The 15,537-nt window shown below is 50.1% G+C and overlaps 2 protein-coding genes across 2 annotated transcripts; one reads left to right on the top strand and one right to left on the bottom strand.

Moving 5' to 3' along the window:
- Window positions 1-9,068: 9,068 nt before the first annotated feature.
- Window positions 9,069-13,925, bottom strand: N7533_004217 (ATP-binding cassette glutathione S-conjugate transporter YCF1; the record flags this gene model as incomplete). Its single annotated transcript, XM_057100867.1, has 4 exons — window positions 9,069-9,487; window positions 9,552-9,706; window positions 9,766-13,520; window positions 13,608-13,925. The coding sequence occupies 4 exons, from the start codon at window positions 13,923-13,925 to the stop codon at window positions 9,069-9,071; spliced, it is 4,647 nt and encodes a 1,548-aa protein (XP_056960497.1).
- Window positions 13,926-14,973: 1,048 nt separating this feature from the next.
- Window positions 14,974-15,512, top strand: N7533_004216 (Rieske (2Fe-2S) protein; the record flags this gene model as incomplete). The annotated part of the gene is made up of 2 exons (XM_057100866.1): window positions 14,974-15,246; window positions 15,267-15,512. 2 exons carry the CDS (start codon window positions 14,974-14,976, stop codon window positions 15,510-15,512), a joined length of 519 nt encoding a protein of 172 aa, XP_056960496.1.
- Window positions 15,513-15,537: the final 25 nt, after the last annotated feature.

The following is a 15,537-nucleotide window of genomic DNA, read 5'->3' as shown; positions in this document are numbered from 1 at the left end:
CCAACGGCCAACATCAACATCAACATCACCCTTAGGGGAGACGAACCCCTGAGATCAGACCCTCCAGTCTCTGCACCATGGCCGAATCAAGGAATTAGAAGTAGATAAAACACAATTCGCTTTAATTAGTACCATTGGCACTGCGTACAAAGTAGTTATACGGGGCTAAAAAAGGTACCAGGCTCGCCAATGGAATAGTTAGCCGCGAAATATCTCGACCCAGCAGTCTAACACAAATCGAGACTAGGTAGACACAGAACACGGCAAAGAATCGGATAACCTTGAATCATCTGTTGGTCAGGGATGTGTGTGATCATCGGGGGTAAGCGTCCGGTCGCAAAATGGGTCGAGTGTTTCTACCTGCCCCGGTTAAGCGCGGTACTTTTGGACGCCTTCTTTGTTGCGTAACCCAACCAGTGCCCCCACGACAGGCCGTGTCAACATTTCAATCCTCGATGTCACCTACAGCAGTCCAGAGTACGTACCTAGCCCGTCATCCTGGAAAACCACTTTTTAGTATCCTCCTTATGGCTAGTCTCATCAGAAGTGGATTTTAGGACCATTTGGGCTTCAAGGAGGGCCCAGGGGAAAAGGAACATCTACCCAAGCTACTGTCAGCGCGCCCATCTCCCGGGATGTCCATAGTTTACGGTTTCTCGGGACGAGGCAACTGGCCTACTATCGACCTTAGGTACTGTACTATCTTTCACTGGAGGCGCTATATAGTCTTTTGCTATGTACAGTAGGTAGTGTAGTAGTCAAAGCATGCAAATATGCCAAAAGTCTTGCCACTGCGATTTACTTTATGCGCCAGATCGGGGATGAGATGCATGTCCCTCATACGCAAACAATATGTACCTGCGCAGTTTGATCTCTCTCTTTTTTCAGGTAGATGAATATGACAATTATCGTTTCGGTCCACCTGCATCTAGTCTCCATCGCAAGTCCCCATCCACTCCTATCATTAGCTTGCCTGGCATGATCTAGCAACCACTATCCTCCGCCACACACCCATTTACGAGGACCAGAGATCAGTATGCTCACAACCCCTAGGGTATGATCATCGAGTAATCCGTATCAGTGTCTCGCATTTCCTGGGAGATGAACAGTAATCAATTGCTCTGACCCAATAGAGGGTAATCACCCTCCTCGTCTTTCGAGCATTTTTACTAATCCCGTCTCTCCTCCAATTCCCTCTCCGGGTAAACGAGGCGAGATTTGTACTCCGTACTTTGGTTTTATTTGTCATTTTGATCTTTTCTCAATATTGGAAACCCCCGATGTCAATTACACTAACGGCAACGGCTCGACGCCTTCTCCACCGACAGTTGCAAGGGGCGTTTCGGGAGTCTTTGATTGCGGTCCCGCAAACCCACGAACCCACGATCAATCTGTTCCCCGAGTGGTGGATTGCTATTCCTGTAAGATTTTTGCTTTTTTTGGATTCTCAATTTTCCTGTTGTGGGATCGCCTTCGCCCCCCACCATCACTCGCTAATGCGAATTCGGGCAGCCCGTTGGGATGTCATATTGCCATGAGAGAAAGGGGGGGCCAACGGGCTGCCCGAAAGTGTGATCATCATGTCTCTCCTGCCGCTCATTCACAACGACTGTGATGGGCAAATGAAGATCGGGGCTAGACCATTGAGCTCGGTCTCTGAGTTTCGACCAATCATCGTGCACTATGCTACTGTCGCTTGCAACGCTCAGATACTTCAGCCACAACGTGGCACAGTCAGTGCAGCTGCACATGTACATGCTCCTACATTTACAGTGTCCGTGTACTTCCATGTCGAGCTGAAATCAACCACCGCCACACTTGTAGCCTAGAAAGTTGTCGGTGCGCAAAATTAAACTGCAGGGAAAGGTCCTGTCAAACCGCTGCTTCGGAGCATCTTCCATGCGCCATCATGACCTCCCACCCACACCCCCCTTTCCCCTCCACAAATAGCCTCCAGAAGAATCGGCGTTAAATCATAGCCCGTAGTACGGCTTACCTTCTGACAGGCTTGGCGGTCTCAGAACTAGAGCTACTGATTGGGAATGATTGGGGGTATTCGAGCAAACATCATCCTGGTATTCAGACAGCCCGCTTTTACCGCCAGATCTAGAAATCGACTGGAAAGCGCCGGGGATACTCGGATCGCTAGTGATGCAATCACCCTGAAACTTCTGGATGAGGCGCTACATTCGCCGGGGAACTGGATGTGACAGCGGGCAAGCACTGACTGGGGCGTCCGTAGAGGGGGTGTGGGGGCGGGAGATGAGACGGGTGTGGGATGAACTGGATTGGAGTTCAAGGAGGGGGAGGATTGCAATTCTTCCTTGATCTGCAGATGATGCCTGTGCCCGTGCCGTTCTGGAACGGCGGCGCGAGAGATGGTTCACCGCTGAAGTATACAGAGTACAAGACTAACAAAGTACCCATCTCGCTCTCGCTATGTTCAACCATTTGCTCCTATCTCAGGAAATCCAGGAGGCCAAGGCTGTAGTGAATGACTTCGTATCGATCGAGGACAGGGGCTTTTTAGAATTCGATCAGAGAAGGCCTGGGCAAAGGGATAGAAGTCAAAGTCTGTTTTGTTCGTCCACGATCGAGACCGTCGTTTCTCTAATATCACCGACAAAGGTACATCGAGGCAACCGTCATGTTGGATTGTATTTTGGAGATGAGAGGAGAGGATACAGGAGGCAGACAAGGACCTCGTATGCCTGACGAATATTGGATGATCGCTTGCCGTACTCTATTTGGTTTCTCGGGTCGCAGACAGAGAGGACGAGGCTGGACGCCCCGACTAACGCACCGGAGGTAAACAGCCGCCGCGATGTAAGTACGATCGATCAATGATGTGCAGTCATCGACCACAGATCGGACCGGCCTCGAGGGTGTCGACGTCATGGGGGCCGGCGCGGGCCCGCCATCTGCTTTGGAGGGGTTGTCTGGACCAGGGGAGAAATAATTTGAAGGGGGAGTTCTTTGTGTCAGCTGGGATGAGCTAGGAGCGGCAAGAGATTTGCGGTGCTTTTGTTTTCAAGCCTATCATTGGGCTATAATGGAGGTCGGCGTCGTCTCCACTCAGCCAATGCGGGTCTACAAGACGCATTGACCAGCCATAAACGAGAGATTGCCCTCCACAGAAGCCACCGGCCCGCGGACTCTCGGACCGGAAACGCTAGTCCACTAGTCGGCTGTCAAAAGGGCCCGACTGCATGGAGACTGCTCCACCCGAACCCAGCCAGAAGGTCCTATCATCGATCATCCGCGCCCAGGAACCGTCCGATTCTGGCAACTTGACCGTCAAAGATACTGCGTGTGACCTTGATCTGACATCAAACAGACCATGAAGAGGCATGTTCTCATCTATGGCGGTTTCAGGAAGCGATTCTATTATCGCGTGGCTTCGATATTCCGTACTCGATACTGTCGCAACGTACGTCAATTTCCAAAAGTACAGACTATGACTAGTCTGGGGCCGACGACCGAGGGATTTTGTAGTGAAGCAACCAATGTCCATGCAAGCCAGATTCCCCTTTCTCAAACAGATTCGGTGGTGGATCTGGTGGATAGGGGAATCAAATTGACGGATACGTTATACGTTACGTTATGTACATTTCGTATGCAGACAGACAGCCTTGTGCTCACCCTTAATGAGTGACAGATTAGTATTGAAGTGCGAGCAGCCTTCAAACTTAAGGGCTAAATGATCCCCACTACGAGCAGATACTAGATAGAGCACATGACTCAGAACTATGAGGCTCTTGATATTATGTGACAAATTCACGATTACACACTACAACTGGCGATAACCCGGAAGAGAAATTCAGCCAAAAGCAAAACTGAAACCGCAGGGAATAATTTCAATGGCCCTTCATTACGGAGTACTTGACGACTGCATTATGGCCCGGCCCGCAGAATTAGGGTTCCCTACAGTCAGCAGCCCTACTGCAACCCATGTATCTTCTCTCCCTTAGGGCATTGGGCCCTGCAGGGATATTGAATACTTTAGGGAGTATTGAATTAAAGGATCGTATCTGCATTGCTTAGAGTACGTGGATATTGTACTAATTTAGCTTGCCATGGCTTCGCTACATCAAGACAATGCAACCCGTACATTTGTTCAGTCGACAGTCCCAAGGCTACGCACTTACCCCTGGCTACTATAAGCGCTTTGCAGCTTGATACGCCAATGATGATCGGAGTTCGCCTCACTGTTGCCGGCAAAAGTCATTTTGAAGCCAACCACCTCGCGATTAGCTCTTGCGGGTGATGCGGGTGGGGGAAAGGGGATGGATTGGGACACGCGAAGAGCCCGACCGCGTGCTAAATGACACCTGGTCCTTGCCCGCGCCGAAGCTTATGAATAAAGTACGAAAGTCACGGTCCTTTTTTACCTTTTTGATATTACCACTGCTGCACCATGACGCTGGGTCACTCTGGGGCGGGAATCGAGTGGGCCTGGGCCTTGGGATCGGCCTCGCTTCGAGCTCCGCCATGGGATGGCGTTGGAAGTCCGCCCTTGCTTGTAGGGAAATGAATCCGTGCGCAGTTCATTCCTGATTCTCCACATGGGCATCGTTCGCAGTATGCGGGCTGGGAAGGAGAAGGGCTGCCATGTGTTAGGGCGAGATGGTTCATGTATGCATGTCTATGAACGGATATAGACCAAAACCTTGAAGGTATACAGGGCATGTATGGAGTACCTCGGCAGAGGCAATCCACTAACACTCCTTTGAGATGCGCTTGAATCCTGGCTCACATCACAGGTGGATCATAGTGGTCCCAAGGGGACAACACAATGGGAGAGTAAACCCATCGCAGGGATCCCCGTCCCAGTTACCTGGATAGCCAAACTGGAGACCCACGATCACCCACAGTCCTGGGGCGAATCCCGACCCATCCCGAGTCTCGCATTGATCTCTGACTGATCTTCGCAGCTCGTCAAGCCCGGACCTTCAATTCTCAGCCAATCATCAAGTGGTACTCCGTCGCACTCTCCATACCCTAACTCTCAATGCGGCAACGGTGCAAACTCTCCGGTGACGCTAAAAGGTTCCCCGTGGCTTCATCCTCGAAAGTTTCCTGTGCAATGGAAAACCCACCAGGATGGATAACCGATGTTGCCATGGTGTGCATATTCGACGGCCCGCAATAACTCTTTCTTGGGTTGGTAAAGCAGACGGGACGACCATTCCGCCATTCTAGCAGAGCTAATCGCATCTCCACCCATCCACCGACACACCAAATGCAAGCCTCACACTGCCAAACCAGAAAGCTGATTTGAGATATAAATGCACACCACTGCAGCCACGGAAAAATTTCCCGAAACGGCGGATGAGATCGTCCCTGAGATCTTCCTCCCCGCCCCCGATCGAAGGGTGCTGCTTCTGAGTGGCTGAAACAATGTCATTATGCCTCAAGATGGCTGGGACCTCGTCCAGATCCTTGAATCATGCGCTTCTTGGAAGCCAATGGCAGTCTCAGGTCCAGTTCTAATACCGAGATGGCTCTGCCTCCGAAGCGAAGGAAAATAAGGCAGTCTGAATTTGTAGCTTCGTCATTCAAGATTTCGCTGTTCCCAGCGCGCCGGAATGCGTTCCAACTTTGCCGGGGAGGCCCGGCCCACGCGAGCGATCGGTGGCTGGGATGATGGAATTTGACCGGGAAATTGGAGTCTAATGCGAACTCTTACTCCATTTGCTAAATTTTACCTGCTCGGTGACGATTTCTTATGCAAGTTGGGTTCGTTTGGAATATTCTCCCCCGGCGATATTCGTCTCCCCCAGTCCTCACTAAAAAAACTGTGGAATATGAAGAAGTGTACGGAGTACTCATACGATACCCCACTCAGTTCCACAGAATATACTACCTGCCACAAGAGCAAAAATCCACTTTCTTCAAAGGCAACTCGATCACGCAGCCGGGAAGGACCTGCACCTGTTGCACGATCGAATTCGCCGATGCAAGGTACTCGGAAAGTCCACGTCAATGCGGAGGCAAAGCCATCGCCTCGAAAGCATATCGCGGCACCAAAATAATAAGATGCCACCACTGAGGGATCTTGGCGTAAAAAATCCAGCAAGATCTGAACTCCGAATCCGCAGTCCAGGTTCTCATCGCGGATCATATGCATCAGGATAATCCCTGTATCTGGACCCGCGGGTATGCAGCTAGGAAGAAGAAGACGATTTCCCCTCCCCTTGTGTGTAGTGTGCCCCTCTTTTCTCCACCAGGCCAGGGCTGAAAGGAAGATCTCACAATGAAGAAACCCGAGCTTCCACCTTGAATTGCGGACCCGGTCCCGATTTCCATGCAAATCATACTTCACGATGGCGTCGATAGATATTTCTGCAAACGCTGTGCAACAGCTCCATATATTCCAGCAACTTGTAGGACAGCTTTGCAGCCGATCGAGGGGAAATACTATGAGGCTGGCTGGAGTCGGTACCGTGTACCAGGTTCGCTCAATGCGGCTGCTGGCTTATGACGGCGATTCACGGACCCTGTTGGTGACTGGATTCATATCCTTGATTTTTATCTGCAGGCACAAAGTACTCTACAGCAAGAACCACCCTCTAGCTATAGCCATGCAGCTAGGCCAGATAAAGGTGGAGAGGTCCATCGAACCGTCGGAAATTTCAGGTCCTCACCAGGTACAGGGAGAGTATATTCGTGCAAGCGTCACACCTAATCATGCTGCCACTGGGTCTTCGATGAGAGCAAGGAAAAAAGCATTGTGTACCCCGTACAAAATAGCAAAGCCCCCGTACTCGGACATCCTCGGCTGTAACTTAGTAGAACAAGAAAAGCAACTGTTTAAAGATCAACGCATCAACTGACCACCCCGCGAGTCAGCGCGAGCAGCATCGGTTGGATGTCATTGCGGAACAAATATGCGAGATGGACCTGCTATCGGATCAGGCGTTTTGGGTCTGGGCATGACAGCCCCGATATTTTCAAGCCAACTGCGATCTCAGGTTCAGGGGCCCTGATTGGATCATCGGCGCACTCTGTCGTATTATATCAGATTGGGGAATGCACTCGACGTTTCCCCGAGGATTTAAGCACTGACCCCTACCTCCGATCCCCTTGCCTGGGCCCTCGATAGCTGAAACGAGCCTTGTCCGAGCGAGAGGAAGTAGTTTCCATATCCCTCTATGGCCAATGGTGTTTCCACATCTCCAGCGACACTCATTGGGTAAACGGTGCCCCCCGAGGTATGTACCTTCATACATGTACTCCATAACGAAGAGATGCAGGACGAAATGGGACAGAAGGTCAAGGAGAGCATCTCACTAAGTCCGGGGGCACACAAAACGACTTGATATGTAATACCGTCCCATACTAGATCTGATATATTGAATTGGTCGCTTTTATGTGGACCGAATCCCTCCGTACAGACTCAGGAACCATGCGACTTTCTCCACGGCGCTTCTCAAGATCCAGTTACATATGCACACCATAGAATTAGAATTTCGGATGAGATTACTCATTTGTGCAGCCCATTCAAGATCTTTGATTTTCACTTTCCATTGCCTTTCCAAAGGGAGAAGTTAGAATTTGCCTCCTCGATATTGTACATCGAAGTTAATCGAAAATCGGCATGGGTGGTGAATTCAAATCATCCAGCATTCTCCTGGCTCCTGCATATTCACTACCTACTACTAGTAAAAACACTGATAGTATTGCACATATACAAATAGGTCGGTGCTTACAATTCAGTGCATATCTTGTCGCGTGGAAGGATTTTCTGTCCGCAGATACGTGAGCCTCCGGCAAGGGATATTGTTTGCCACTATTGATTGCGTACAGGCAGAATTATTTCCCCGTAAAAGCATAGCCACTATATGTACTCAAGCCATCATTGGCGAATATTGCAAGTGTTTTCCGGATTTATTCTTGGAACATGAACGCTGGCTCGAGCTTTGAAAGGAAAGGTGAGAACTCCTGTCTGGACTGTGTGGGAATCACTGCAGGTGTGGTGAGTTCGCGTGTGAACTCGCTCCAACCTTCCCGCAGGAACTCCATGAGCAGAAATTTTCTTCAAGTATCTGCATAGGTGCTTTGTACTTAGTTTAGGATACCTACCTAGGTATGGTAGACTGCAGGCGCCGTGGCGGCCAGTTGCCAGGTGGCAGGGATCGTTCACCGCTACAACCGACCCCAAATATGCCCAACTGTTTGATCCCGAGGAGAGAAAATCATTCGAAGGCTTTGATATCAAATTGACACCGCCACGTTTGGTCCTCGACACTACTGCAGAAAACGCTGGCGAAACTGGATTTGCAAGGCGCCAATTGGAATTATGTCATTCTGTATATGCAACTAACGTTTTGTTGTTGTCACCCTCCAGACACCGACAAACTGATCAAACTTTTTTCTTTTCTTCTCCCGTATGTGCCTTGGGGGGTGGTGTATGCACAAAATACAAAAACATGAAACAAAGTAAAATAACGCTGTACACGGACCGCAATATCGATTCCAATAACAAGGGGCAAGGGAAATGACAAAGCATTTTTCTGAGTGACCAAGCGACTTGCCAAGCCAATCAGTCGCATTCGATCATGTTGCATTGGAGGCGCAAGATAATTGAAACACATGATGGCTACAGAGGGGGGGGGGGATGGGGTATTTTGTCTTGCGTAAAAATTTCAGAGAGCTTTGGGCCATGATTGCTGCAACTATTGCCCCTGTCAAGAATGTGCGAGGATAAGATGACCGGGGTATTGCATTTGCAGAAGTGCGTTCCCCGTATTGGAGTGAATTGGTCATCCTTGCACAGACAGCCTGCGCCACACGCAGGACCTCCTCAATGCGGTCAGAAACGGGCAGGACAGGCAGTCAATAAACATGACCCATGCAGACTGTGTGGAATTAGACACTCGGAATGCAGACTGACTTAGCGATCGGACCGAGTAGTCCAGATCAGGCCCGGACCCCCCCGAGCCATTCATATTACGAAGGCTTGACGCCTCCTTGAGTGCGTAGGTGCGAACAGGCTAGCTGAAGGCACATTGCCACATGACGCGCGAAATTCATCAATGCTAGTCAAATCCCGATTGTGCATGGTGTTATTGCGAGGAGCCGGCGATGCCATCGCTGTCCAACAGGCCTGCCTCCTTCGCGAGGTCGTAGAAGCGACCGCCGCGCTTAACCAGTTCGGCGGGAGTATCAAATTCAACAACACGACCCTTATCCAAGACAACAATGCGATCGGAATCAATGATTGTGTTGATACGGTGCGCAATGGTGATGATAGTACGGTCTTGGAAGATGCTGCTGCGTAACGTGCGCTGCAGCAGTGCATCTGTCTCCACGTCAACTGCCGCGGTTGCCTCGTCCAAGACCAGGATATTGCTTGGTGTGAGCAAAGCCCGGGCGAGAGAGACGAGCTGGCGCTGACCTTGACTCAGGTTGGAGCCACCTTCTTGGATTTGAGTGTCGAGCTGGCCATCCATCTGAGCGACGTGGTCCTTGAGCTTGGCATGGTCTATGATAATGCAGTTAGTATTGCTTTATTTTAGATATCCGGTAGAACAGTAGTATATCCGTACCTAATACACTCCAGAGCTCGGTGTCGTCATGAACGTGTCGAGGGTCCAGGTTGTCACGCAGTGTACCTTCAAACATGGCAGGGTCCTGGGGAATGATAGCCAGGCGACCGCGGAGGTCGAAGAGGCCAGTCGTCGAGACATCAAGCCCGTCAATTCTATAGAAACGTCAGTTGAAGATCCTAGGATATAACGCGTCCCATGAATCAAAACTTACTCAATGCTGCCATTCGTGGCTTCGATGATTCGAAACAGAGCCAGAGTGAGAGAACTTTTTCCAGCACCAGTTCGACCAACGACTCCAATCTTTTCATGGGGTTTGATGTCGAGGGTGACGTCCTTGAGGACCAGGTCAAGACCCTCGCGATAGCGGGTGCTGTAGTTCTTGAAGGAGACAGCACCTTGAGCAGGCCAGCCGATGGCAGGACGACGCTTGAAGATAACTTCAGGTGCCTCGCTGGGCAGGTTCGCATACTCCAGCACTCGCTCAACAGACACGATATTAGTCTCAACCTCAACAGTCTGGCGAACGATCCAGTTCAAGGACTGTGTAATCTGGAGAGCATATGACATGGCCAAACCTACCATGCCCGCGCTGATACCGCTGCCGGAGGCAACAGAGAGAATGGCAAGTCCAGCAGCAGCCAAGATGATGATGGAGCCGATGAATTCCAGTCTCACGGCCAGCCATCTGTTTGCACTGATGGACGGAAAGTAAGCACGCAGGTTGGCGTCCATGCGCCATTCATTCTCAAGTGCAAAGCGATTTTCCTGTTTGTAGGCACGAATAGTACAAATACCACCGAGCGATTCCTGGAAATGGGCATATATAGGGCTTCGAGTGACACTGTCCAGTCGCTTCAACTCACGAGAGGTTCGCAAGTAGTACTTCTGATAGCTGAGATAAACCCAGCCCAGAGGGAGAACGAATATCAGGAAGGCTGGGGTCGATGTACAAATGACAGTCATGGTGAAAACGGCACGAGCAGCGTTGGCGAACAGCATATTGAAGGTACGCGCAAGGACCTCATCGACACGGTACACATCGCTAGAGAATCTGTTCAGGATACGACCTGATGGAGTCGTCTCGAAGAAGCTCATGGGAGAGCGGAAAATGGCAAAAGCCATGCGCTCGTGGAGTTTGCGAGAAGCCTCGATGGAGCAGAAGATCCAGAGAATCAAGTTTTGAACGATGACGAGAAGAGACGAGCCCAGGCCAAAGGCTAGATAGACACCAATGAACTTACCGACACTAGCATTTGTGCCATGTGCCTCGTTAGCCTCCGTCCAACTCTTCAGCCAGAAGTTTCCAAGCACTTGGGCAGTTTGCGAAAGCAGAAGAGCAAGCAAGTAGAACGTAACCGCCACAATGTTGCTATTCTTAGCGTATTCTCCATAGACGCTCCATTTGACTTTGCCTTGTTGGGCAGTCTCTTGAGTCTGCTTGCTCTTGAGAACATTTTCTTCGTCTCCCAGCTTGCGGCGTGGGCCCTGCCAGGTTGCAGTACTGGCTCGCCGCAGAGTAACATGGCTAGCCTTGCGCTGGGGACTACGCCCACTCTTAATGGGAACAAGAGAACCCGGTTGCTCGAGTTCTTCACTGTCGGGGTCCTCTTCGTCATCGTCAAGTACAGCAGTAGACTCGGAGTTCCCAGGGCTGGCCAGGTCATCATCTGATGCATCAGAGCGCTCGTCGTCCGATTCTGCGAGGTTGGTCTTCACGAGATTGAAGATTTCGCCCTTCATTGCCATAAGTTGTTCATATGTGCCCTTTTCAATGATAGTCTTGTCACGCAGCAGGCCAATGAAGTCCGCTTCTTTGAGGACGGTGATAGCGTTGGTAGCCAAGATTCTCGTCTTTCCAGCCAGAATGCCAGAGCTACCGAGGACCTTGTTGATGATGTGGCGGCCAACGTGCTGATCCACGGCGGAAAGAACATCGTCAAGAAGATAAATATCTGCACGTGCATATACTGCTCTTGCGAGGGTCAAACGTGCCTTCTGTCCTCCGGAGAGTGAGATACCACGCTCTCCGACTTCAGTCTGATCACCATCGGGCATGATCTTAAAGTCATCGATCAAAGCGCAGGCCTCGACCGTCAGTTCGTAGAATGCTGGGTCCCATCGGTGGCCAAATACAATGTTCTCACGAACACTGGCATTCATAACCCAGGGTGCTTGGGCGACGTATGCGACACGTCCACGCACGACAACTTCACCACGGTTCTTCCAAAGTTCTCCCAAAAGTGCTTGGAGTAGGGAAGACTTTCCTGCGCCGACACGACCAACAATGCAGCTAAGCTCACCTTTGCGGGCACTCAAATCGATATTCTCAAGGACCGGAACTCCGGAATGACGGTTCCAAGTCCACGAAGCATCGCGAACACGGACTGACTCGTCACCAGTGTGTTCAACGGGGTCCTGGAAAATGACAGACTCGGTCTGCAGTTCCTCTGCCGTGAAGTAGTCCACGAGACGTTGCACGGCCACGCTGGATTCAATTACAGAGGTGATAACCATTGGTAAGATCGACAGAGGGAATGTGAGAAGGTTGAATAGAGTCAGGGCAGGGAAGACGATCTCGGTGGTCAGGGGCTTGTCACTCGTAAGAACAAAGACGGTGAATGTCGAGCAGGACACAAGGAAGGGGGTAGACTGCCAAGTGAAGTTTGCAATAGACTGGGTCGCACCAATCTTGCGAAGTGTGTTCAGTTCAAGATCATTTCGAATGTGACTGAGCTTGTTCATGAATGCAGTGTTCCAAGCATAAAGCTTGATGCTCTTGATGTTGTTCAAGATCTCAGTCATCAGGCGAGTACGCGAATCCTTGTTCTTCATCTGCTTGATCTGGAGCTTCTTCATCATTCGAGCAATGACACCGTTCAGTGGGATCATGAGAATCATAACACCGACACCAGCAAACATGCTTGGCCCGACAAGCTGGTAGAGCGATAGCATGCATAGGACGATTTGGAAGGGGGCAGATATCAACTGTGTACCAAATTGAGTCAGGTCAGCAAGTCGCTGCTGATCCACAGCCATGTGGTTGACGATGTCGCCAGTAGTCTTGGTAGCACGACCTTCGCTAGAAAGACGGAGGGCCTTCGAATAGATCAAAGCAGTCAAAGACGATTTCACACGCATACCTGTATCGAAGGCACGTTGGAAGTACTGGTGAAGAAAGCTAGTCTGACAGACGGATACGAAGAACATTGCCAGTGCGATGGCAACACCTTTGATGACTGGCTGTGGATCCGGGCGTCGATATGAATCAATGAAAGCGATCAGATAACGAAGAAGCTGCGGTTGAACAAAGGCAAGCACATCACTGGCCGATTTGATGATTGAACCACGGACGTATGGGCCACCGAATGCCTTGAAGAGAGCGATCCAGAGGGACGGCTTCTTCTTATCGAGTTCCTCCTCCCATGCCTGGCTCAAACTATCGAGAGTAGCACGGGTAGCGTCTCGGCGACGAAGGTTCCAAAGGTCATCCTGGGTAAGGTAGTTTTCGTATCCAAACTTCATCAGCGGTGTCATCCAACCGAATGTGAGGACCGAGAAAATATCCGCATAGTTGTAAGGGCATTCATCCTCGTCGCCAAGAGCGTCGTAAGCACTCTTTTTTTTGGAGATGAAGTATTCCAGAATAAACTCTAGCAATCCGAGCCCTAGACTGACGTTGATGCAGACAAAGTATGGGAGCTGGTCCACATAGTCCTTCCGGTCGACGAGCGAATGCAACTTGATCGCATAGGCGATATTGAAGAAAAGCCAGTAGAATAGAACCACACCATTGGGCTGACGGCTCCGCCAATGCTCATAATATTGTACCGCAAAGATGACGCCCAAGGAGGCAAACGTGAGAAGTGAGGACCAGAAACGGAAGTCGGCAAAAAAGGTCTTCGGCTGGGTTTCGGCTTGCACGGCTACTTGAAGGGCCGTGACAAAGAGGAGTGCGGCGAGGACAGCCTATGAAATAGAAAATTATTAGTACGTGCCATTCCATGCTGTTTCGCAAGATGTCAGCCTGGGTGAAGCTCGCGGGGATCGTCATACCAGCTTGGCATAGAAGTGCCAATTCTTCGAGACGGGTTGGGGAATGCGCTTCTTCAGCAGGAGATAGAGTGCGCCTGCGCCACCCAGTGTGCCCCAAACAGCGACAAGGGCGACGATCAGATCTATAAAGCATGGAGTGAGGTGGAAACCCAGCGGGCTCAGCGGACCCCAGCCCTCAGCATCGCTGCAGAAGGCTTGTTGCGTGTGCGGATGATGTTGGAAAGTTAAAGCCGAGTCCAGGTGTGACTGAGACTGCGACAGCGAATGGTTCCCTGGGTAGGAAACCCCCAGGGGCACCTGGGAATTGCCATCTAACATCTTGCAGTCATGCGACAAGTGACGCCCTGTTCAACCTTGTAGTTCAGATCAGAAGAACTTCAACTTAAGGGAAGAAGAGAGGAGGCGGCGGTGTCGGAGAGCTTTCCAGGTTGCTTACTAAAAGCCGAGCTTCTGACGCTTTCCAAAAAAATGCGCAAATCCGGGCGGACGCCCCACCGGATGACTCCACCGTTTTGAATGGGTCTGGATTGTTCAATCTTGGCTTGGAGTTAAGAATTCTTTATTATTTTATTGAAACCAGCTGGAATAAACAATATCACCAATGAGTCCAAAAAGCGAACTCGGAACCCGCATCTGGTATCTCCGGTCACGTGATGGTACTATTCAAACAGCGTCAAATCAGATTTCACTTAGATTAAATATGCTGCTATTGGTCGACCTTGATCCAAGATCTTAATTTCAGCTTTATTAAATGATATCAAGCACGAGTACTCCAAGGGCTAGTAGGTATATTCGGTGTGAAAGCTTGGAATAACCTTGGAATTGAACTCGAAATTCTTGGCTGTATTCAATATATAAAACTGCCCACATATATAGATCCACATTGCTCTACTTTTCTGTCCAAGGTTACTGATATTCTGGAGTTCGGGCTTTACACTTCTTTTTCACCAACATTACAATTTCGCTGCTAGTGATGAGATCCCCTGCCAAGCTCCATTCTTATACGCTAGTAATGCTTGCCTAACCAGTTCATCCAACTGAAACCGGGGAAATCCGAATGGCGGCCACCCGGCAGGGATGACGCCATATCAGGACTTCACGTGTTTCAAGTCGCGTCGACCGCGTTGGATTATAAAAAGCGTGACACAACATTTTGTGTCAAATAATCAGAGAGGCCATCACCTCCGGAGTTCATACAATGTCTTTAATCTATCTCTTTAAAATTCACTGTGGTGAAATTAGTGGTCTAATCTCGGAAATCGGTGGCCTCCCGGCCCACCAGCTCGGCTATAGAAGCATTCGCCGATCCGGGCTATTAATATCCGAACACACATGTAGAGAGAGCGTAACGCTTCATGCGTGCACGATGGATGTCTCGAAAGAGCAAAAGAGACCAGATGACTGGCACTTAGTTGGTCACGTTTCTTCTTTCTCAGATATTGGTCAAGATGAAAAGGGCTGCCGGGTTTTGTCTGGATGCAAGACCCTCAGTATTCCCAAGACAGATGATCCCGAGCAATCGCGAGGGAATCGGTTGTCGGACCTCAGTGACCAAGTGCTGGTGTTTAAGTATAAGGGATTTCTACACGCTATTGATAACGTCTGTCCGAATCACAACCGACCCTTCTTTTCTCGGAATGTAGGCTAATCTTGCACTAGCAATGTCCCCATTCTGCATTTCCGTTAAAACAAGGCAACGTTTTTGATATTGAAGATCTTGGCGCTGGCATTAGATGCTTCAGACATGGCTGGAGGTTTGACCTTTTTACTGGAAAAGGAGACCGAGGCAGCCATAAGCTTAATTTATGGGACATTGAGTTGCGGGATCCTCCATTGCTTGAAACCGAGGAGACCCCTGGAAGTACAGACAAGGAAGTGTGGGTCCGGAGATTGCCACAGACTTGACTGCAGAGCATAAAACAATTGCATG

This window comes from Penicillium manginii (genome assembly GCF_028828005.1).
Source record: "Penicillium manginii strain IBT 31320 chromosome Unknown utg000004l:1.0-7231830.0:1.0-7236170.0, whole genome shotgun sequence".
NCBI classification, from domain to species: Eukaryota; Fungi; Ascomycota; class Eurotiomycetes; order Eurotiales; family Aspergillaceae; genus Penicillium; species Penicillium manginii.
The sequence above is the reverse complement of the archived record's forward strand: the minus strand, read 5'-3'. Positions and strand labels throughout refer to the sequence as shown.